At 36.9% G+C, this 22,715-nt stretch overlaps 2 protein-coding genes across 5 annotated transcripts in view; both read left to right on the top strand.

The window, feature by feature from the left end:
- LOC115450399 (dynactin subunit 1) overlaps positions 1-12,435 on the top strand; it is a 34,637-nt gene extending 22,202 nt beyond the window's left edge. For all 4 annotated transcript variants that reach the window (XM_037443197.1, XM_037443196.1, XM_037443195.1 and 1 more), the window contains 8 exons: positions 2,107-2,142; positions 2,872-2,907; positions 4,411-4,495; positions 4,638-4,800; positions 5,468-5,587; positions 6,070-6,180; positions 7,931-8,034; positions 8,919-12,435. In XM_037443197.1, the coding sequence (XP_037299094.1) occupies positions 2,107-2,142; positions 2,872-2,907; positions 4,411-4,495; positions 4,638-4,800; positions 5,468-5,587; positions 6,070-6,180; positions 7,931-8,034; positions 8,919-9,003 (740 nt within the window). In that variant the 3' untranslated portion in view covers positions 9,004-12,435. The remainder of the gene's footprint in view (positions 1-2,106; positions 2,143-2,871; positions 2,908-4,410; positions 4,496-4,637; positions 4,801-5,467; positions 5,588-6,069; positions 6,181-7,930; positions 8,035-8,918) is intronic.
- A 2,262-nt stretch (positions 12,436-14,697) lies between these two features.
- Positions 14,698-22,220, top strand: LOC115450393 (clotting factor C). The gene is made up of 6 exons (XM_037443198.1): positions 14,698-14,897; positions 16,481-16,654; positions 16,945-17,063; positions 19,546-19,723; positions 20,283-20,441; positions 21,832-22,220. Exons 1-6 carry the CDS (start codon positions 14,846-14,848, stop codon positions 22,179-22,181), a joined length of 1,032 nt encoding a protein of 343 aa, XP_037299095.1. The 5' UTR covers positions 14,698-14,845; the 3' UTR covers positions 22,182-22,220.
- Positions 22,221-22,715: the final 495 nt, after the last annotated feature.

The raw sequence follows: 22,715 nt of genomic DNA, 5'->3' as shown, positions 1-22,715 counted from the left end.
TAGCCGTGATTGCTCGTGGTTGGAATTGGAAAATATCGAAATTTGGATATTGTATGAAACAATATAACGCCTTGTCCGCCTTTGGGGCTTGGCTTAAATAATAATGACAACAAATATGCGTGTTTAATCTAGAAAACATTGGGGATATTCGTTTTGAAATTCTTGTATCTTTGAGTAACAGAGAAGCCATGTATTGTCAGTAAAGAGGTTAACGTGGTGTACGCAGCCAGATTTCTCCCACTAAAGATGAGTGCTCAGCAGTGAGACAGTACGAAATATAAGGCTGATACCCAAAGGCGTGGCGTACTTGGGACGGGACTTAAGGCGAAATACGTAAAATAAAACCTTTGCACAAGAAGCTTGGCGCACCTCGTCCCAGGGGAGGTGCGAAAGCTTCTAGAACGGCGCCACTTAGGTACTACAAAGGTCGATGGTGTGGCGGTACAATTAGTATACACACCGCCATCTTGCGTGATTGCTATGCGATAAATCACTACAGCTGTGTCAATACCACATAGTTTTGGTAACTATGTTCCTTGGGGCAGCAAACATATAAGGTCCGGGTGACAGACACTCAAGCTACACCGGTGCTGACGCCAATAAAATATGAAGGAAATTTTATATTAAGATTTCTTTAGTGTTGCAATAAAACAATTATATTTATAACGATATTGAAATTATTATGAATATAAATTGTAAAATGCTGAAATTTAAATTGAGAATATGCAAGAGTTTATAGAACATGGAGTAAGTGTGAACGGCTAAATGTCAAAAAAAGAATACATGTGAGCATAGACAACCACAGATAATACAACACTCTATACGTTCACAATATGACGTTACTACGAAGGTTGTATTCGTACTCCTTCAATAAATATTAATAGTACAGTAATTAAGTAGATATAGTTGAATATTTATTGTATGTTTGTTTGTAGATCTGCAGTTCCTGAGTAAGTTTGAGTGCGTGTGACTAAGATGTTACTGAATGTATGAGATTTTAACAATAGACAATTTGTCTGTGACTGACTTAATATATACAATTTTTCTGTTATAATAAAACTCTAATTGAAGCCATAAGTTCGTTTACAAAATATGTTTATATCTTAATAATAATCAAGTCGTGCCCGCAACCACGTTAAAATCTCATACACTATTGAGATACAGCCTCATTACGTAAATTCGTTAAAAAATTACATTTATTTAGGTTGTTTCTCAAAACATAACTGTATTTAATAAAAAGTAACATCGAGTAATTGCTATTAATATAATAATATTCAATATGAACGCGAGATGATAAATGGACTAATTTTATCCAACAATATTTTATTAGGCTTAGTTACTTACTTCAAGGGAAAGTTTAAGTAACCCTACATTTGACCCAACATGGTGCTTCCAACTAGTTTATCCAACGTCTGCTTTACGTATGTTACATAAAGTTATTCAGATGTTTATTTCTAATTTAGAAAGAAATCAGTGCGCACACTTTTACTAAGTCCTTCCCCGCAGCAACGACGCGATTACTGTATTTCTAGAAGCTATCTACGCGATATTTATAACAGATATATAAAATAATTACATAATATTTCTACTTTCTATATGTTATCTTACCTTTGGTAGTACATTTCTTTTATAGTGTGTATATTGTGTCATTATTTTCACAATAAAAATTCCAGTAAACTTTTTGATTTCCTTTATCTCCTAAAGTACACATAGTCTTAATTTGCAACCAACACCATTAAATAGACTTTACTAAGGAATATACATAGATATAGATAGAATTTACTAAGGAATATTTGGGTTATTTAAAATTTTTAGAAATAATATTCGTAAATCATATTCCCGCTGTAACTCGTGCGCCGGAAATGTATGGAACTAATGCTCAAGGACATTTGCTTGGTGTAGGCTCTTAATATTCATAGTTAGTGGTTATTAATTACTGGATGCTCCACTTAGTGGCCGGTTTGATGCTTGAGAACATAATCGAAACTTCAAGTATAAATATTTAAATTATTATTTTTTCTAAAATTATATACATATAATTAGTCCATTTTCATCGCCCTGTCGAGTTTAGTATGTGTGTGTAACAAGTGTTGTGTGTGCGTGCAGCCGTGACGTCACCGGTGCCCGCGCGGGACTACACACGTAAGAGAACGCTAGCTTGCGGCCATCGGCCAGTAACCGACGCATGCCCCCACCACCCCCCACTCATTTACAGTTCCTTTATTATTTTGTACAATAATTACGATGAAGCGTTTGGTAAAGCATTCATTATAAAAATTGATTTAAAAGAAATTAGATTAATTAATGGAACCAGACTTCCAAAACGCTTTATTGAAATAATTTTATATTAATTTTGCGAAATTCTCACGCGCGCACACTGTGAGACTTATAAAACTGAAGTGAGTAATTAGATGCCCAAAAATAGACACCACATTTGTAATGTAGTTTTAGCTGTTTGTGAGCAATTTTTTATATATTAATTTTTTATTCGATGGATTAACGAAGATGAAATCATCTTTAAATTCTTATTAGGCAAGTTTTCAGTAAATCATTTTTAGATTACCTCAAAAAAAAGCTCTTGCATCGCAAAATCACAACGTAAGATTAAAAAACGATCACGAAGCAAAAAAAACCCCGTCCACTCGCTGTGTGTGTGCGTCTACTCACATTCACACGTGTACATAATTCCAGAGGTTTTCAACGAGTCCGAACGCCCCATTTTTCCTTATTTCGTTCCTAAAAAATACAAACTAAATATCAAACATCTTGACAACCTCTGGCCTACAACATAGTCAACTAACATAACCTAAAACTCATCAGAAATAGTTGAAATTTTTTATTATATAAATTAATAAGTTTTTGTGATTGTAGCGGTCTCGACGCCGGTCGCCGCTCCGAAAGAAATGCGTAAGCCTTTCAATGTTGTAGAGGCGTTTGATGTCGCATGGAATGATAGTTATATGCAGGCGGTATTAGTTTGTTTTACATGTATTAGAATTTACTGGTATGGTGAAATTTTCTAGTTATCAGAACACGATCCTCTTAGGATGTCTGGGATTTTTTTATTAATAATTATATTCGAGAGCATACATCTTTCATCTCAAACATGGTGAGCTCTGGCTATTCGTCGTAAGAATGAGTTCTTGAAACTCCTACAATGCACAAGACCGCAGTTCCGTCCTCGTCGCCGAGGACCTCGCCGAGGACCTCGCCGCGTTCCCCGTCCCTACGACCCTTCTAATAGTTCCGGCTTCCGTGCCGACGTATTCGGTAATGGATATTTCGCTGCATCCCAAAATCGTTGATGTCTCCAATCTACCCCAGTGGTCATTCTGAGCCGAGGTTTGTAACCTGTTAGTGGGTTGCCTTCAACATAGTCACTTAATCCAAAGGATTGTCACAGCTTGAAGCGCTCACCTGAAAGTCCGATGTTTGTATAAATGACCTTTGCGTAAATGTAAAATGAGGGTGTGTAACACCTCTGCCGCCTCTCTCTATAGCGGGAAAAAACGACAATTAGTGCAACAAGATTAAACGAGAAAAAAAAATCGACCATGATCGCATTACTTATAATTTTGTTGTAGGAATATTTAACTCAAGACAATGGAAAGTGGAGGGAACTGTAATATACTTAACGCATAAGCTTTTTTACGGAATGATGAACTAATTATTTATGTTTATCGTTTAATTTATGTTTAATTTTCTTATGTGATTAATTTTGCGCATGGTTGTATATTTTATTTTAATTTTAACAGAATGGCGGTGGAAGGTTTGACAATTACATATATTTTATTATGATATTTTTTAAGTATAATCGATTAAAACGACATTGGAATAATCAGTTTACTTTCCATCGCCAAATATATTAAATGTATTAAAAACAAAGAAAGAATCTACTACACATTAGAATCGAGTAGTTTTAAGGTAAAGTATAGTAAAAAAAAATATTACCTGTCTGTTTCATCAATTAGCCAAAACACTAGACTATTGAGACTAGATAATTCGTTGTTTCTTTCTTACGATATAATGTACACACAACATAACTGTAATTAGATTCTTTCTGTTTATATTGATTAACAATATTTGTGCAGTCGCGTAAATGTGTCTTTTTGGTGTTATCTTTGCTTACTGAAATATTTGTTTTTTCACGAGTTAAATTAAATTCATTATAGAAAGGGTAAGCTACAAATATTTCAGTAATTTTATAATATATTCATCTACGTAACTAAATAGATGTTTTGTTATTAAATAGGTTTCCAAATTTTTCTCGTATTATCCTTAACATTTGCGAAAAATCCGAAAAATGGATTTCTTTGGTATTTTAAAATTTGAGGGACTTGAAGAAAAGTTTGGAAACTTTTGTGTGAAATTAACCAACCGGGACGGGTGTAATGCTAACTTCGTTTGCAGAGGAAACCCCGGTGAAGGTGGCGTCAGGCGTCGCCACCGGAGAGGTCAACGAGGCGTTACAGCATCAGCTCAAGGTCCTCAGCTGGTAAGAGTCGAGTTTTGTTGCTGAGAGTTGGTGGAATATTACAATAGTATCGCATTGTATTGAGAACTTGATTAAAAGGTGTATGTAATAAATTTAAAATCTTAACACGATGAGAAGGTAAGAAATGTGTTGTGGTGTGCAGGCGCGTGGAGCGCGAGCGCGCGGCGCGCATGTCCGCGTGCCGGCGCGCCGAGCGCGCGTGCGTGCGCGCCCTGCGGCCGCTCGAGCACCCCGCCGCGCCCGCCGCGCGCGCGCGCCGCCACGCCGCCGCGCAGCTGCACGCGCAGCTCGCGCAGCTGCAGACCGTGAGCTAACACACATTACACTACACTATTATCGCTTTTATTACACGGTTAAGCGGATGAACTAACTCAATTTTAATCTTTAATCCTATTTCGAGGATGAATCAATCAAAATAACTCATTAGTTAGCATATGAAAGAAACTTTGTGTTTTTTTGTGATAGGTCGAAAAAAGTGCAATTGCAATGAATGATTTATTGAGAATAGCGGGTTTCCAAAAATAAAATTTCCAAAAAATTAATTTAGATAACAAAAAAGAGAAATCTGTACTGATCCCAGATTAAACGACCTTTTTGATGTAAAAAGTTATGTAACACATATTTGGAATCGGTGTCTATTTCTGTGTATTTTTCATTCAGTTTCAATTTTTCGAAAATAAAACTACGCTCAAATCTATTAATCTTATCTTCAACCGACGATATATATAACACTCTATGTCGCAAAATAACATTGCTTAACAGTGGAATTATCGATATTTAAAAAAAAAGAGTAATTCATATAACATATTATTATTTAGTCGTATTTTGTAATATAAATTTAATTATCAAAACACTCATAGACCGAGATATAGTGAGAAGAAAACACAGCCCCCCACATTGTCGTTCTAACAAATCCTCAGTGTCATACTTGTGTAAAGAAATAACATCTATTAGAATGCATGTTGTGCGCAGGAGTGGACGCTGTTCGTGGCGCGGTCGGGGCTGGTGAAGTTCCCGACGGAGCCGGGGCAGTACGCGCGCGCGCTGCAGCAGCATCGCGACAAGCAGCGCGAGATACGCCGCCAGCTCGAGGTACACAACTTTATAAATCACACAGCATCAAAACACACACACACACACATACAAAAAAGTATTTTAAACACTAATACACAAAAAAATACACGAAAAACTTAATTTAATTGTAAATGTTTTCTTCTTTGTCCAACCCTGTTTCCTTTATTTGTGGTCGGGTATCCTGACTAGTTTGCGCCAGGCTAATCTATCCGGTGTTGTCATATCTGGTAATTGGGCTTTCTTGAGGTCCCTCTTTATATTTGACCACCAGGTCGACGTCAGGCAGCGTCTACCTCTTTTCTCTTCTGGCAGTTTTAAGGCAACTTGTACCACGTGGTCTTCTTTTTTTATCCTATATGTTATATGTATAATATTATTTTAGTTTCGCAACCGCTGTCGCGCCTCACAACTCGTACGTCAAACGAACCAATCACGAGTGTGCTCACGACTCGTGCCTCTGTCTGTCTTATTCGAAAGGTAACATTAAGTTGTGTTGTCAGGAGCGTCTGTCGGCGCTGCAGGCGGAGGTCCGCTCGCAGCTGTTGCTGCACCGGCCGTGGCGCTGCGTGGAGGCCGACTTTGCGGAGTTCCCCGCGCCAGAGCTCGCCGCTGTAAGTATCCTTATGCCATGCTAATGCAACCTCTGGACCACTATCCAGTAGGTGAAGGTTCCATTTGTAAACCAGCGCCGGTATTTTGTGCTGTATTGGAGCCTTTTCAGCAGTATTCGGATGCAGGCTGCCTGAACCCTTCATAAAAGAAAAGAAAAAAAATCATTTATTGGCCACAGATTGGGAGGTAAACATAAATTAGTAAATAAAACTTAAGGTTATAGCTTAAGGTCCATTTTTCATACATTTTATTTCACCTTTAATCTGGGTAACTAAACAAGTATCGGCAAGTAAAGAATTTAAATTCACGTCTAGTTAGTGATTAGTTCTCGCAGTTGAAAGAAAAACGTAAAAATAATTAATATGCATGGATATTTCGGCCTTTAAAATTTCGTCGTATTAAAATTTAAAGGCCGAAATATCCATGTACTAATTAACATTATTATGTACTAAGTAACATTAAATATTTTAAAATATTATATACACTCTATTTAAAATTAGAAAACACAAATAAGAATTAAGAAATATTAACATGTGATTTGAACTTGGTCTAATTTATATTAAATGCCTTACCCTTCCATACTAAAGGTTTTGACAAACTACAATATTTTTAGGTAACTATGTATATTTTGTCACTCGCAGTCACTCGGTTACTAAGGAAATTTCGGTGTTGCGATATATTAGAATAATTGGAATTTAGGTGTGGGTGGATGTTTGAATTATTTTAATACAAATATTGATATTATGGATCAATGGTCACTAGACAGAAGCATATGTTAGATTTGGTATTGCTGGCCACCATTTTGAATATTATTATTTTGGGCTCCGTTTTAAAGTCGATACCCGGACATGTTTGGACCACAAAACAAGAGTTTAGTACACACTAGAGCCGATTTTCGACTAGCAAGTTCTCGCAGTACTATATGGCATAAGAACTTTTAAACACATTTATCTTAGCGGAAATATTTTTATAAGTTTATACAAATGCGATTTTTAATTTAGTATGGAGACAGTTTGAGACCCTGAGAAGAATAAAGGTTCCCGGGAAAATATAAAGCATGCCTTTTATAATGGAAAACTTGAGCCCGAAGAACTTTTATAACGCGGGCGGAGCTGCGGGCAAAAGCTAGTATATAATATTTTCAAACGTATCTTTGACATACCTAATATTTTGATAATCAAGGATGTAATTGTACAATACCGTGTAGCTACACGTACCGCCATCTAGTTAGCTTTTGTGTAGCGCCCAAGGTCAACGCTCAAGGGCACTGGCCTCACTTCCATTCTTAAAGGTGAAACAAAATGTATGAAAAATGGACCTTAAGCTATAACCTTAATATTAAAAATTATATAAAAAGGAAAAAAAAAACAATGTAAATACAGTTTTGATGGATTTTATATGTGGATGGTATATGTCCCACCACAACAGTGCCAATAGGATTTGGATCAGCGTAAGCCAAACAGCAAGCGTTTGACGCTTCACGTATTACTTGTTTATTTTTTAGACCTTGTTATAAATGTTTATGTGCGTCTCAGTATTTTGTGCGAATAAATGTTTCTTGCTTTCTTTTTGAATTATCCCTTGGTTCAACGGTGATAGAAAACATCATGACCAAACCCGATAAGCTGACAATCTGAATTAGGCCAGCGTAGAGGATTAAGGCCTAATCCCTCTCGGGTAGCTTCCCGTGGTCAGCAGTGGGACAGTATATAATACAGGGCTGATATTATTATTATATTATTTTCACAGTCGCTGACGTCGAAGGCTTTAGACGTCGGCACCATCGAGTACCCCGCGGCGGCGGACGCGCCCCGCGACGACACCATATACGTCACCCCTTCACAACTCGCCAAGTAAGCATCCACACATATATACATCACGCTTTTAACACCCAAAGAGTAGGCAGAGGTGCAACTATTTCTGATATTACTCTTCGAATTAATTCTGTTAATTACCTGAGGTATGAAGAAGTTATATATTACACACACATCACGCCTTTATTATCGAAAGTGTAGGCAGAGGTTTAACCTTTCCTGATATTACTCTTTAAATGAATTCTGTCAATTACTTGAGGTACGACGAAGCTATGTATGTTGGTGGTAGGATATATTTTATATCCGTCCGGATAGCGATCACCGTACACAAGGTGTTAAAACCCGCCGCATTGGCCCACGTAAGTGTGTCGCGTCCCGGGATCAGCCTGTGCATATCCAAATCCAACAGGCTGGCATAATAGGGTACCGGACTAATTTTTGTTCTTTACTATTATCAAATATTTACATAATATAAATTATAACACAGAAGGAATTATTAAAATCCGGTAAAAATCAACAAGTTATAAGTCTTTGAATATCGGTGGAAGGGGTAATTAACAAGAAACAGAAAAGAGACGAAATACCCACATGTGACGTCATCGGGAATTACGACGCGTGCGAAAAAAAGAGATGAAGCGATATCCCCACATCGCACCCACTTCTGCACATTACAATATTTTAAATATGAATTACTCGTTCATTTTTAACCAATTTTTATGCAGTTTTCGCAGGAGTGTTTCTTTTTCGTATTATTAACCATTACATGTAGAATAATGTACAAAATCAAGCACAGGCCGGTCCCCTATTGTGTCGACTGCCTAGGGGTAATCATCTCTCCTCAGTCGACATTCTATTGGATCCCATTCCACTTAACATAAGGTGCATAGATGTCAGTTTGCTATGACTGTATGTCGTGTTTGCAGGTTACGCGAGCTGGTGCAGGAGTTGCAGGCGGATGACGTGAAGCTTGAGCTGTCGCCGCTGGAGAACACAGTATGCGCTGCCTAATCGTGCAGCCGTACTGCCCGAAACTATAAGAAAGACTCTTCGCAACACTTACCTCACTAAGGGAAGCAAAAATTTTCACAAATATACACTCTATTTTCATATTGATAATGCCCCTAGGGTTTACACAATAGGGGACCGGCCTATGCTTGATTTTGTACATTATTCTATATGTAATGGTTAATAATACGAAAAAGAAGCACTCCTGCGAAAACTACATAAATATTGGTTAAAAAATGAGCCAGTAATTCATATTTAAAATATTATAATGTGCAGAAGTGGGCGCGATGTGGGGATATCGCTTCATATCTTTCTTTTGCACGTGTCGTAATTCCCGATGACGTCACATGTGGGTATTTCGTCTCTTTTCTGTTTCTTGTTAATTACCCCTTCTACCGAAATTCAAAGACTTATAACTTGCTGATTTTTTACCGGATTTCAATAATTCCTTCTGTGTTATAATTTATATTATTTAAATATTTGATAATAGTAAAGAACAAAAATGAGTCCGGTACCCTATTGTTAACGCTAATAAAAAAGTGAAAAAGATATGGGAATGACATAACCTATCGATAAGGCTTTTTTTGATAGGACTTTCATTCTTATACATAACGTTAAACGATTGTATAAAGGTATTTTGACTAAAGTCCCTGTTTAGATCTGTATGTAATTTTTTTTTCACGCAATGCATAATAAAGGGAATACTAAGTGTTTCAAAATTTCCACAAGCAGAAAGCAACGGAATTGATAAAATTGTTGCCGTAAAATTACAGACAATATTTCTATAAATCAGCCAGTGTGCTTAGAATGTGTTTTTTTTTATAGTGTATCGAATCGCTATCGATTATCGATTGCGTCAATTCTGAGGCTCGGATCGGTCCCTTTACCGCGCAACACCCCCTCTGAAGTGGTGGGGCGCATCTTCGTGGATGAAATGACCCATAACACTGTCAGATATCAATATCAGTCCGCTTTAAAGTGGCGCCGCTCTGGTGGCGAAATCTTTTATATTCTCGTCATATCAAAGTATACAATGTGTTAATGAAGATATAATTTTTCCTTCCCTGAGTGTGGTTAGGTGTTAACAGATTCAAGTCCTACAGCACTACGCACATTGGCTAAAACAAATATAATAAGAATTTTTACATAAAAACACACTGGAATATCGATTTTATTTGTGTTATGTCTAATTTTAATCGATGTGCGTTTTGGTTATTCGGCAAACGTCACAGCTTTCTGGAACATACATACAAGTTCATCAACGTTTCCGGTTGAGTCTAATTTTCGACAGGAACAAAAATGGCAGCTCATTGCTATTACGCAGTTCTGATTGTTAATATTTAGATAATTCGATTTTATTAGCATAAGTTTATGTAACATTTGCTTTACTTTTGATAGCGTTATACCTTTGTCTATGGGCACATGCTCATTTAACATACGCGTGCTTGACGTTAACTCTTCGCCTGCCTGACGTCAGTCTGAGACTAAGCTGACGTCAATACATTTATCATTTTTCTTTTTGTTTTAAATTTTCTGGGACCCGGTATATTTAGTACCTGACTGTAATATGGTTAAAAACTTGCCGCGTTTTCTGTAAGGCTGGCATAATTCCAGCGATCGCCGCGACCCAACGTATTTTATTGTTCGACGCTGTACTTGTGCGTAGTTACTTTTCACGTGCGATTAAAAATAATTAGATTTTTGTAAAAATAAAATAAAATGTCCTTACTTTTTGCCCAACATAGTTTACTTACTTAATAATTTTAGTATCTAAATTGTCTAGTAGCACCGTTTTTGGACGAAATCGCGAGGTTCTGGGTTCGCTCCCTGAGTGGCAGAAACAGCTGATTTAGCAGATTTTCGCTATTTCATGTTAGAGTTATACCCAAAAATCGGATGTCATTCTCGATCGTCACTCACACGTGACATTCGGTGTAATGCTGAACCGGTTTTGACAGTTTTATATACAGGTTGCTTTATTTTTCATGCTCTCAAAAATAAAGGGTGTTTCATGTAATTTATTAAGTATTTTTTTTTATTATTAAAATTGTTTTATATAATTATAAAATGTTTAATGCAACTAATTTTTAAGTAAACAATGCCTAGCTTAAACATAAAAATATTGTTTATTCATTATTTTATAGATACTGTTGTATAATAAGTATTATGTACTATATTGTAATAAATTTTATATCTTAGTAAAATACGTTATCACAATTTATTTATCATGTAGGTTAACTGGCAATTTTAACTTAATTAATGGTGGGTAACAAGTTTGGGTCTAATCTTAAAAATTGAGCAAACGCGTGTGGTGTTCTTTTATCGAACTCACAGTCTTTTGAACCCAGTACCCTACGGTTCGCAGCTCAAATAAGCTGCCACTGTGAGTTGATAATAAGTGCAAATGGTCTCACTCGAAAAAAGGTTCACCCAATATATTTTGGTATTAGAGGGTGTTTCAAAATATATGTACGTAAAGAAATGTTTTTTTTTACGATTTTTCCATCTCATTTTTTTTTGTTTTGTTAATATTTCTTTCATAGAACGAATGTATAATACAAACAAAAAAAATTACGTCAGAAAAATTGGTAAGAATATTATGTAAAAACTATTTCGATACGTACATTTATTTTGAGAATCATTCCTTGACTACTTGTTTGGTAATTATGTCAAGTTCGATAGAATACACAGATTATATTTGCTGTTTTCGTATTAGCTTTGTTGCGAAATTCTGGAGAAATAAAAAAAAATGCTGAACAGCGATTCAAAATCTGATGATACTGCAGGAGTTATTTAGCAGTGAAGCAAATTGAAATATTTCGTGCAGACGCGTTCGCCTTGTGACGTGAAATATCCTAAATTTCATTCGTGTTACGAAAATTGTGGGTTTTAGTTGGCTGTGAGCTGACAGACGCCCAAACAACAAGTGCTCAAAATTATACAGTCAAGTTGATGGTAAAAATTGAAGGCAAATGTATGCAATAGCATTGGTTGAGGGGTGCCTTAACTGACGGGCAAAAATGACACTAATTTCTTAACGCGAAATAACTAGTATTCCTTGGCAAAATGTTGAAATCGTCTGCGCGACGCCTTAAAGTGCACACATAGCGAGGTATGAATTCGGTGAACATGTTTATATCATATAAACAGTGGCGGACTTTGCTTAAGGCCGACTCGGTTCGAGGTTCGGTAGACTAGTATTGAGCGCGGCCAAATTACAACTAATGGGGGTAGTCGAAAATAGGCCTTAAGAACAGCAGTGCTTTAAACAGGCTTGGTAGTGGCAGGGTAGGACCTAGACCGGCCAAGAATACAAGTCCCCCACTGTATATAAAATGCAATAAATTATATCTGTTTCAAACCATGTACTGTATATAAAGAAATGTATTTACTATAGTATTACTACTTACAATAAATAAACTATTATTTATTGAATGTTTGTTTTATTTATATTTTAATGAAGGAGTTGTCCATGGTTACGCCGTGTGGAAACCCTTTTCCATTGCAATATCTTATTAGCGATCCATAACACCATCTGTACAATACCAGCGCTATCTATTTAAAAATCAAATAAAAAAAATCTAATATTTTCTACAGGAGCCAATAGGGTATTTGTCTCATTTTGTTATTTAAGTTTCTCAAATAATTACCTCATAAATTCTAACTTAGAAAGATTGATTGAAATCCGGTACACAATCAACAACTTAAGCCTTTTAATTGCAGTAGGAAGAGTGACTGTCAAGGAAAGAGAAGAGATGTAATACGCGCACGTGACGTCATCGGAATTGTGATGCGTGCGCAAGAACGAGATGGAGCGATAACTCCACTACACGCCCACCCCTGTACATCGCAATATTTTAAATATGAAATGCCTTATTTCTTAATCAATTTCAATGCAGTTTTCTCTAGGGCATCTTTTTGTCTACTTGTTATATATAGAATAATGTACAAATCAAACGTAGAAAATATCCCATTAAAGCAAAAAAGAAGCTTATACGTGAATGCAGAATATGGTGTGTCTGTATACAACAAATTCCTCCAAATCTGATTCGTTTGCTTCTGCATTTACTTCTAACGAACATCCAAAAATTCTACATTATCTATTTTATACAGAATCATTTTGATATTGCGTTACTAAATGAAACCACATATTCTTTTTACTACTGCTAACATTTAGTCAAAATTCATCCATGAATAATGAATCAAAAATATCGGTTTTCCTTTTGTGATTTTTTGGTCATTTCGTAGTTTAGTGTGAATATGGCGTCTGTGTGAGTGTATTTTTGACTGAAAGTGTAATGTTGCTGCTGCACCAAATCTCTTAGAATACTAATAATGTCATTAAAGCGTGAGAAATTAACATTAAGTACTTTTTATTAATATTTATTTTGTTCCAAACTTACACATTGTTATTTTATATTTACGGTTCGTTGTTATTGTAAACTGTTATTTTTAAGAAGATAGACATATGGTTTCATATTGTAATGCAATGTCAAAATGATCCTGTACATTATTATAATTATATATAAGGAAATATGATGTAAGAATTTTGTGTATGTAATTTTATTTATGATGTTTACCTTCGCCTCTAAGATTGTAATTCGCAATTATTTCGCAGTGTTGATCACATGAATAGATTTTCCGGTTTTAAAAATCCGTCATATTTACTAAGGACTTGTTCATACTTATATATAAAAATAAATAAATGAAATCAAGATTCCTTGACTTTGGCCGATGGCTGGCCTTCCACACATTTTTTGTACGTAACTGTGTTAATTTCTGTAAATTTGTTCATTTGGCATGTATAAAAGAGATGCATACTAACCGTGTCGATATTTGCATATGTGTTAATGCAAAATTATCGATATCGATAACTACTTTATACCTTTTTTTTATTTAAACTTCTGTCTAGTAAACTACCTCAAACCTAGTTTAACTGTTTCGTGGCCATAACCTAGACACACCCGTGAGCCTTATCGGATATAGCTTTTGCTCGCGCTTCGTCCGCGTGAGAGTTTTTCGAGATAGAAAGTAGCATATTATGCCCTTCCCAGAATCTAAAACTATTTCGCTTAAAATTAATGTGTAATTTTGAATTAGATCAGATAGTTTTGTTGCTAAATGTACTTACATGGAGAAACTGAATTCAACAGTTAGTACTCCATTCGACCGCGCTAAACAGATACGGCCGCGTTTAGTTCTGGCAGACCCAGAGGACGATATAACTCTGGCTATGCGCCGTAAAAACGAGTAAACTTGAAACTCATACAATCTAAAAAACCGCAGTTCCGTTCTCGCTGCCGAGGACCTCACCGTTTCCTCGACCCTTCTAATAGTTCCGGCCGCGTGCCGACGAAAATGGTAATGGTTAGATTGTTAGTTCGCTACGACTACGCGCATCTATAATCGTTGATGTCTCATCCTCTCCTAGTGACCTTCCTGGGCCGAGGTTCGTAACCCGTTAGTGAGTTGCTCTTGGCAGGGTCGCTTAATTTACAAGGGTTGCGAGCGCCTAAAGCGCAACCCAAAAATGCGGTTTGTTTGTTAGCCCTTGCGCAGGCTAACAAACGTATTGGTTAAAAAAACAGTTATTAACAGATTTTATCGTTTCCCGTTCAGTCTAGATGTTTTAATAATTAATTTTAATTTTATAATATACTCAACAGTGCTTCGGAAAACCCGATCTGTAATGGTCACTGACTGGTGTTTATTCAGTCCGGCCCGTTGATAAAAAGCCATTGCCCGAGAAAACCTTATGTATTCAGGCAGTTCAATAAATATGCAGTGCGAGTGTATTCATTGCATCAGTACCTAGCGGTCCTCGCGCAAGTCAGAAGTGATTGACATGTGGGTACAGGCAGGTGTGATATTGAGTGTTGTGTCCGTGGTGTGTGCAGGTGGGTTAAAGTAACTGAAAGTAATAAAGTATTTTTTTTTCGAAAACAAACCGACATACAATTTTTTTTTATTGTTTTGAATGTCGAGACGAGCTTGCCGCTCGCCTGATGGTAAGCGATACGACCATAAACAGTAGACACACCATCCAACAATACTTTGTAATTCAAGGGAATTACAAAGTATTGTCCGGTATATCTTATTATGACCAGTGGTTACAATAAAATAAAAAAACTAAAATACTTTATTTATCATGTAGGCGAACAAAGTTGCACTGATACGTCAAAACAAAACATAAGAATAATAATTATTATTTTTAAACAACTATTAAAATTACTTATATAACTATGGAAATTTTAAATTAGGGATAACATTTATAATAAAAACAAGGTACAAACTGAAGTAACCAGCTCGGGCTGGCAAGTAGGGGGAAATAGAAGGATAACACGTCGCGATCCTCACCGGCGAGGACATGAGCCCTAACCTAGCTAACCTTCTTCATACCGAATGCACGCCCATGCATGGGGGGACATTTGTCGCGGCCCTAGGCACACAATAAGTGATGCCTACACCCCCATGGTTGCAAGTTCACATGGGGGGTCTGATAGGGACTCGTTTAACATTTCTCCTCCTCTTCTCTCCGCCCATCCTATTACTTCTTCTTCCTTCCCCCTTCTTTCCCCCCTATTTCTCCTCTTCCTCTCTTCCTCCAGGGCCTCGCAGTCGTTAAGCCAGGGGGTTCGAAGTATCCCATTCGGTCGTCCCCCCGGTGTACACTGTGGGGTCTGTATTTAAAAAAAAAACCTAGCTAACCTACCAGTGAAATAACACTACGCAATAGTTTTATTTAAATGGTTTTGATACTTTGGATATGACTATTTACAACTAAAATAGCATGAAAGTGAGGATATACTTCGTAATATGATTTTTTTTTTATAATTGCAAAGCAAAGTGACCGCACTACACCTGATGGTAAGTGAAGTGGGGTCTAATATTCGCTATTTAAGAAAAATAATTAAGCGGCGGGTGTGGGTGTATTGACACGATAGCCTGGTTGGGGATGAAATAGACTACCATGCAAAGGGCGCGGTTTCAATTCTCAAGATACCTCTGACTTTATGGAGTTTCGTGTGTATTGTTAATTTGTAAGAACAATAGCGTTAGGAAAAGTAAGTAAACCTATGTCTCAATCCGCACTAGGCCTAAACCCTCAGTAGTAGAGAAGGCCTATGCCCAGTAGGAGCATACCATATATTACTGGGATGGCATAAGGCATTATTATGTATTTTTATTATATGAAGAAAGCAAACTTACGCCATATATTAATCGCCACGATTTCCCCTTAACGGTACACCTGTTGGTGTATGTATCCAGAACATGAATCTCTAAGCACTGCTAACACTACATTGGCTTAATTTTGCAGATGAATTAATATTATAAAACCAAGAAATCATATATATAATATCTTCTATACATCAGTGGGTATACATTGTTGCTTGACGGCAATAATATATTACGTAATTTCTCTGCCCTAAACCATTTCCGCTCACGGGAGACCTATATTATAATAAAATATTTTTTTAAGGATATGTCGCACACGATCACGGATTTATTGAATCAGTCCCTTTCGTAAGTGGGGGCTATCGAGTGAAGTCACCTGATCTATATCCGTGGCACGCCGGGCTGTATACGAAGACCACAAACCCTTACAAGCAGATCTGCGGCGGCACCGTCGTCTCCAAGCGCGCTATCATATCAGGTACTTACTTGTTTGTATTGTTGAGGAGAAGCAATAACTAAGGTAAGTGTAGTGTAGTCCGTTTTTTATGATTTGGAGATATGGTAGTTCGCTTGAGAGAGCTGGACAGAATAACATTTGGTCAAAAATCATCCATGAATATGAAATATTTTCGCCAAATATCCCGGTTGTAATTTTCTGATTTTTTTATCACTTTAATTAGTGTGAATGCGGTGCTTGTAAGTGTATTTCTGATTAAAATTATTATATTGTCGCTTCTAAAAATTCATTATTAACCATTGTATTTCCAGCCGCACACTGCTTCACTCTGGACCGGCACATTCCCCCTGCGTCTCAGTATGCTGTGGCGGCCGGCAAAGTGTACCGACCATGGAACGACCCCCACGACACAACAGCTCAGAAATCTGATGTATGTCAATTTCTTTTTTGTTTTATTGCTGTGAATGACGAGACGAGTTTGCCGTTCGCTTTATGGTAAGCGACACGACCATCCTAAACAGTAGAAATACCATCTTAAACCTTGAATTACAAAGTATTGTTAGGTATTCTATTTCTATTTCTATTCTATTTGCGCTCACCATCATGAGACAGTCTTATTACGTCCAGTAGTTAAACTAGGTACACATCGGTATTTAATGCTACAAATGTTTTTAACATAATTATATAATCTAAAACTTTTGTTTCACAATTAACTTATACAATTACAAGTGATATAACTAAACAATAATAAAGGAAATAAAAGTAATCATTAATTACTGGAATATTAATAGAAATGAGATGTTATTCTATAAAATGTATACAACAATTAACTTAATCTGCTAAGCATAATTTGATATAATGCAGTCATTCGGATCAGTTTTTTATATGTATTTATTTTATCAATGAAATATATTTATAGCTCTTTTGAATAGATAACGCGTTATATTGACGACGCATATGGACAATGGAATTAAAATAGAAAGCGTCGTTACATCTTCATTTATAATATGAGATGGTTGCTACAGATTTGGTTCAGAATTTACAGCTGGCTGCATGTCTGATCATTCTCACTGGGAAAATAAATTGCTTTGTTTTTCATACGGACACGGTGACCCATGGCTTTTGATGCTAAGTGGAGTTGAGTCTAGAGATGTTCTCGCCCGCACAGTCATCCCTACAACTTCTGTAAGCCAGAATCAGCAGTGGCATGCATTTTCGCGAGCGGTGAAGCTCGGCGAGTCTGGGGGAACACTAATTTGTTTTTACCCCGCAACGAAATTAATCAAATATATGGAGATTAAGTAGAGAGTCGAGTACCAAGAGATGTTTATCTCTCGCCAGTCGCCAAATTATGCCGGCTAGTTTGAAACCCGATATAAAGGTTGATGCAGGAACGCCACACTTACATGGACCACTATGGGTTCTACACCTTGTGTACTGTGGGCGCTATCCGAGCGGATACAAGTAATTGTCATTACTAAAACCCACACAAAGGCTTTCCCGTTATGGGAATTCAACCCAAAACCTTCAGTCAACATGTACCTACTTCATGTTTTCTGCATTAATACTGTTACTGGGTTAAGGCAATCTGCACTTGCTGAATGTCATGACACCATTATGCAAATAAATATGCGGTTATTCAACTTATATTGCCGAAATCCCATCAATATTTTCCGTCCAATTAACCTTGTATGTATTTCATGTTTATTTTATACCATTGCTCGTGGCTAGAAAGCCACGGATAACCGTGTGAACAAATTTGCCGGGATAAAAGTTCTGATATATATTTTTTCGGGATACAACGTAGCCTAAGTCCTTCTCGGGGTCTCAAACTGTCTCCATACCAAATATCATCAATTCCACCGGATACTTATTAAGTTTATTGCGTTGAGACAGGCAGAAGGATGAGACGGGGACTTTGTTCTATAATATATTTTTTAGATCTTTTTATGAGGAATAATTCCGTCATACAATAATATTGCGTAACTTTAACTGTTACTGTTTCATGCAGCACACGAAACAAAAGCTTTTAAAAGGAATAATTCTTCCCGATGTTGCAACATTTTTCATTAATGCTCCACTCCTATTGGTCATATTGTGATGTTATACCCTATAGCCTTCCTCAATAAATGGGCTGTCCGACAATTAAATAAAATTTCAATTCGAGCCATTGGTTCCTGAGATTAGCGTTTTCAAACAAACTCTTCAGCTTTGTGTGTATATTAGTATAGATTACTATTTTTACTTTCGCGGGGAATGTAACATTACCACGTCTATCGAGACTCAGGGGCGTCTGTGTGATTCAATCAAGCGAAACATCGCTAAGTCTCCCGAAAAGGGGGTTCACCTCTGTCATGGCGGCGATATCATTAGCGCCAGTCATAAATAGCCCAATGCTGCACATAGGCCTCTTATAAGGATTTCCAGAGGGAGTTGTTGGAAGCAAAACCGTCGATAGCTTAGTTGGGAGTAGAACGGACAACCGAGACGAATGTCCGCAGGTTAAAAACTCAAGGGCAACGTACCTCTGACTTTTCTAAAGTTATGTGTGTACTTTATGAATTATCGCTTGTTTAAACGGAGGAGGAAAACATCGTGAGGAAACCGGACTTCTCAATAATAATTCGAAGGTATGTAAAGTCTACCAACCTGCATATAGCTAGCGTGGTAGACTGAAGCCTAAACCCTCTCAGTAGTATAGGAGGAGAGTGACCATCAGTTGGACAGTATATAATACAGGGCTGAAATTATTTACTATTCATATTGTTGTACCTCTTTTTATATACATTTACGGACTATTTTTCAGAATAATAAATATTAAATTCCGCCTTTTTTATACGTATTTAATAAAAGTGTGAAAATCCACTGCTCACGGCGTGATAATAGAACATGATGTAAATTAAACTTTGCAGGTTAGAGAAATAAAGATCCCACCACGCTATCAAGGTAGCGCGGCGAACTTCCAAGACGATATCGCAGTTGTGATACTTACCAAGGAGTTCGTCATACAATTATTCGTGACTCCGGCTTGCGTCAACTTCAATCCTGATTTAGAGGAGGCACAACTGAGAGAAGGAGAGTTGGGCAAGGTACCAACCCTATATAAAATTAATCATTCTCATCTTATTAAATTTTTTAGAGGTTCCCTTTTGGTTGATCTTCGAAGTTCAAGTAAGTAACAATATGTTTTTATTGTGGTAGCATCTTGAAACCAGTACTCAACCCAATACAAAAATAATGATTATAATCCTGTTTGAATTTGAAGAGTTTCCATCTGCATCTTCGTATTCTAAGGTTTCATACTAATGAAATTAAATTGGTACCAATTGGAAGCTAAACGAAATGTAACGCAAAAAGAATTTTCGAAATTGTTGTATAACTCACGGAAAATTTTTTTTAAAGTATTCTGAATCGGAGATTTCGATAAAAAATAATATATTAAAATTTTTTCCCCTTTCTGGTGTACTTTTGGATTTTCCTTAAACTATAGCGAACAAAACAATATAAACAAATCGTTCTAGCAGTTTTCGAGTTTTAAAGAACAGCATTTTTTTAAATATACTCAGAGATATTTACTGGGTTTTAGGAGAGGCATGGTAGAGAGTATATTGTGGTTGTTCATATTGTTTGCTTGTGTGCCCATGTAGGATCGTGGGCTGGGGTCTGACGGGGGAGAACTCACCGGCATCTCAAGTACTGCAGGGCGCCATCCTGCCGGTCGTCTCCATCGCCAAGTGTATAGAGCAGAGCCCTGCAGGCTTCAGGAGCTCCATCACCGGGGACAAGATCTGCGCCGGATACGACAATGGTACTCAAACATAATATTACAACGAATTATCTAATTATATTTTCACTGCGGCAATATTACGTTGTGTTCTATTCGTCAAAAGTGTCTGTTAGTGGGTAAACTGCTTTCCATATGTTTTCTAATCATTTCTCTAATATATAGAACATTAACATTTAAACAGGGTCATTTTGACACTGCGTTGCTAAATGAAACAACATACTCGTTTTTACCTTTGCTGAAATTGTGCCAAAAATTATCCATTAATAACGAATATTTTCACCGAAGATCCTGGTTTTAGTTTTATGATTTTTTGATCATTTTTTAGTTAATTGCAAATATGAGGTATGCGTGAGTGTATTCCTGACTGAAAGTATGATGTTGCCATTGCGATGAATTCTCTTAGAGTAGTAGTAGCGGCATTAGGGCGCGTAAAATTAAAATTGCTTTTTATTAATATTTATTTTTCTCGAATGTAAAATGTTTTTTTCCAAGTATGTGGTTTAGATAAGTATGTGGTTTCATTTAGTAAAGCAATTTCAAAATGACTCTGTATATCAAATACTAGTTGTGTTTTTCACTTTACATTTATTTGAACATAAACATCAGGACTTTTTCTTTATCAAGCATAGGTGTTATCACACACATACTATACCGCCCGTGTTAAAGACCAGCCATTTACAGGTCAATTACTATCTCATTTGCCATTTATTTAATCTGTTGGGGTTCGGTGTGCTCTTTATTATGAGAATGGTTATTTTGAACATAGCTCTTCATTGCTTCTTTAATCGTTACGTAGAAGAGTTGGTATTTTTTTATTACGCATTGTGATTAAACAACTTCAAGAAGAAGATCTAAATTAGTTTTTTTTTAATTTAGCAGTGATTGTGATTGCGTATAAAGAGCTGCTTAGACGTGGCAATTTATTTTTGTAACTGTATTATATTTGTCGTCAAACTTCTACGTCGTTCAGAATTGCAGTCATCGGTAATAGCATATGTTCACCGCAGTCAATTATATTTGGTGGGACAAAAAATTAACATGTGGGTAGCTTTACTCGTAATGCATGCTTCAGGCAGGTGGGCAGCAGCACTACAGGTTCTTTGTTTACCTAGATATCCAGCCAGCGTAATGTGTGGAGATTTTTTTCTTTTTTATACTTACACGCGGAAATGACCTCATTGCATCTGATGGTAGGCGGAATGAGGTCCATATAGTGTCTGATCAGCCGCCAGTAGATACAATTAAGCCGGCCCGTTTGGACCTGATTTACTCTGGCTGATCCTAGACTGCCACACACTTACGGCTAGTGGAGATTGAATATCAGTCAGCGCTGCGAACATCTAGTGACAAAACGGTACAAATCACAAAACCGCGCTACGTATAGGTATTATAAGTTTGCTCGTCTCTGCAGGCACGGCGGTATGTCGCGGTGACAGCGGCGGCGGGCTGGTCTTTCACGCGAAGTGGCAGCTCCTACAGCCGGCGTTCCTGCGCGGCGTGGTGTCCACATCCCCAACCTCGGAAAACATGTGCAATATCCATACGTGGGCCACCTTCACCGACGTGCACAAACACGAACGCTTCCTCAAGTCTGTGCTGCCCGACATAGAAAAGTCTTGCGAGTTACCGCCTAACCACAACTTCATCAGTACACGCTTCACTGGAGCAAACCAGCGGTCACAGAATGATTGCTGCTCTTGTCAATGTATTCAACCATACGAAGTGGAGTATAAAGGAAAAATATTTGAACTTGATTTATAATGAAGCCGAATTATTTTGACATATATGCGTTCGAACTACTTTGCGGTATTTATTATTAGTTATTTTTTGATGTTTTAACGCATATCAAGAAATTTTATCCTATCAATTTATTACTTACTAATTGACCCGACAGACGTTGTCCCGTTTTAACTATGAAATTGCAGGGGGCATTCTGTCAATCGCTGACAATTATTTCAAACAATTGACAGTTATATAAAATTTATATTTTCGTTAAGTATTCTTAAATTTTCTAATTTTCCGCGCGATTTACTGAATTTTTTCTTTCATAAGAACCTTCTCCTGACAATAATTAATACAACAAAAAAAGAATTAGCGAAATTGTTCAACCCGTTCACGCGTGATGTAATGACCAAGGGAAATAGAGATTCATTTTTATGTAATTTATAGATATCAAATTTATCTCAGTTACTTATGTTCAGTGCGAATGCATCCGAATTCTCCGGAGCCGTCTCCGCACAATGCCGCTTCACAGCTCATCTCTTTTAGGGCTCATAGGTAGGCTTACCATAATTA

The sequence above is a fragment of the Manduca sexta genome, chromosome 26 (assembly GCF_014839805.1).
Source record: "Manduca sexta isolate Smith_Timp_Sample1 chromosome 26, JHU_Msex_v1.0, whole genome shotgun sequence".
Taxonomy (NCBI): Eukaryota; Metazoa; Arthropoda; class Insecta; order Lepidoptera; family Sphingidae; genus Manduca; species Manduca sexta.
Note: the sequence above shows the minus strand (reverse complement) of the source record. Positions and strands in the feature narration are given on the sequence as shown.

Coding starts and splice junctions, on each gene's coding strand:
- LOC115450393 (XM_037443198.1), top strand. CDS start 14,846: ATGTGGGTACAGGCAGGTGTGATATTGAGTGTTGTGTCCGTGGTGTGT. Junction 19,724..20,282: donor AGAAGGAGAGTTGGGCAAGG/TACCAACCCTAT, acceptor GCCCATGTAGGA/TCGTGGGCTGGGGTCTGACG. Junction 20,442..21,831: donor CTGCGCCGGATACGACAATG/GTACTCAAACAT, acceptor TCGTCTCTGCAG/GCACGGCGGTATGTCGCGGT.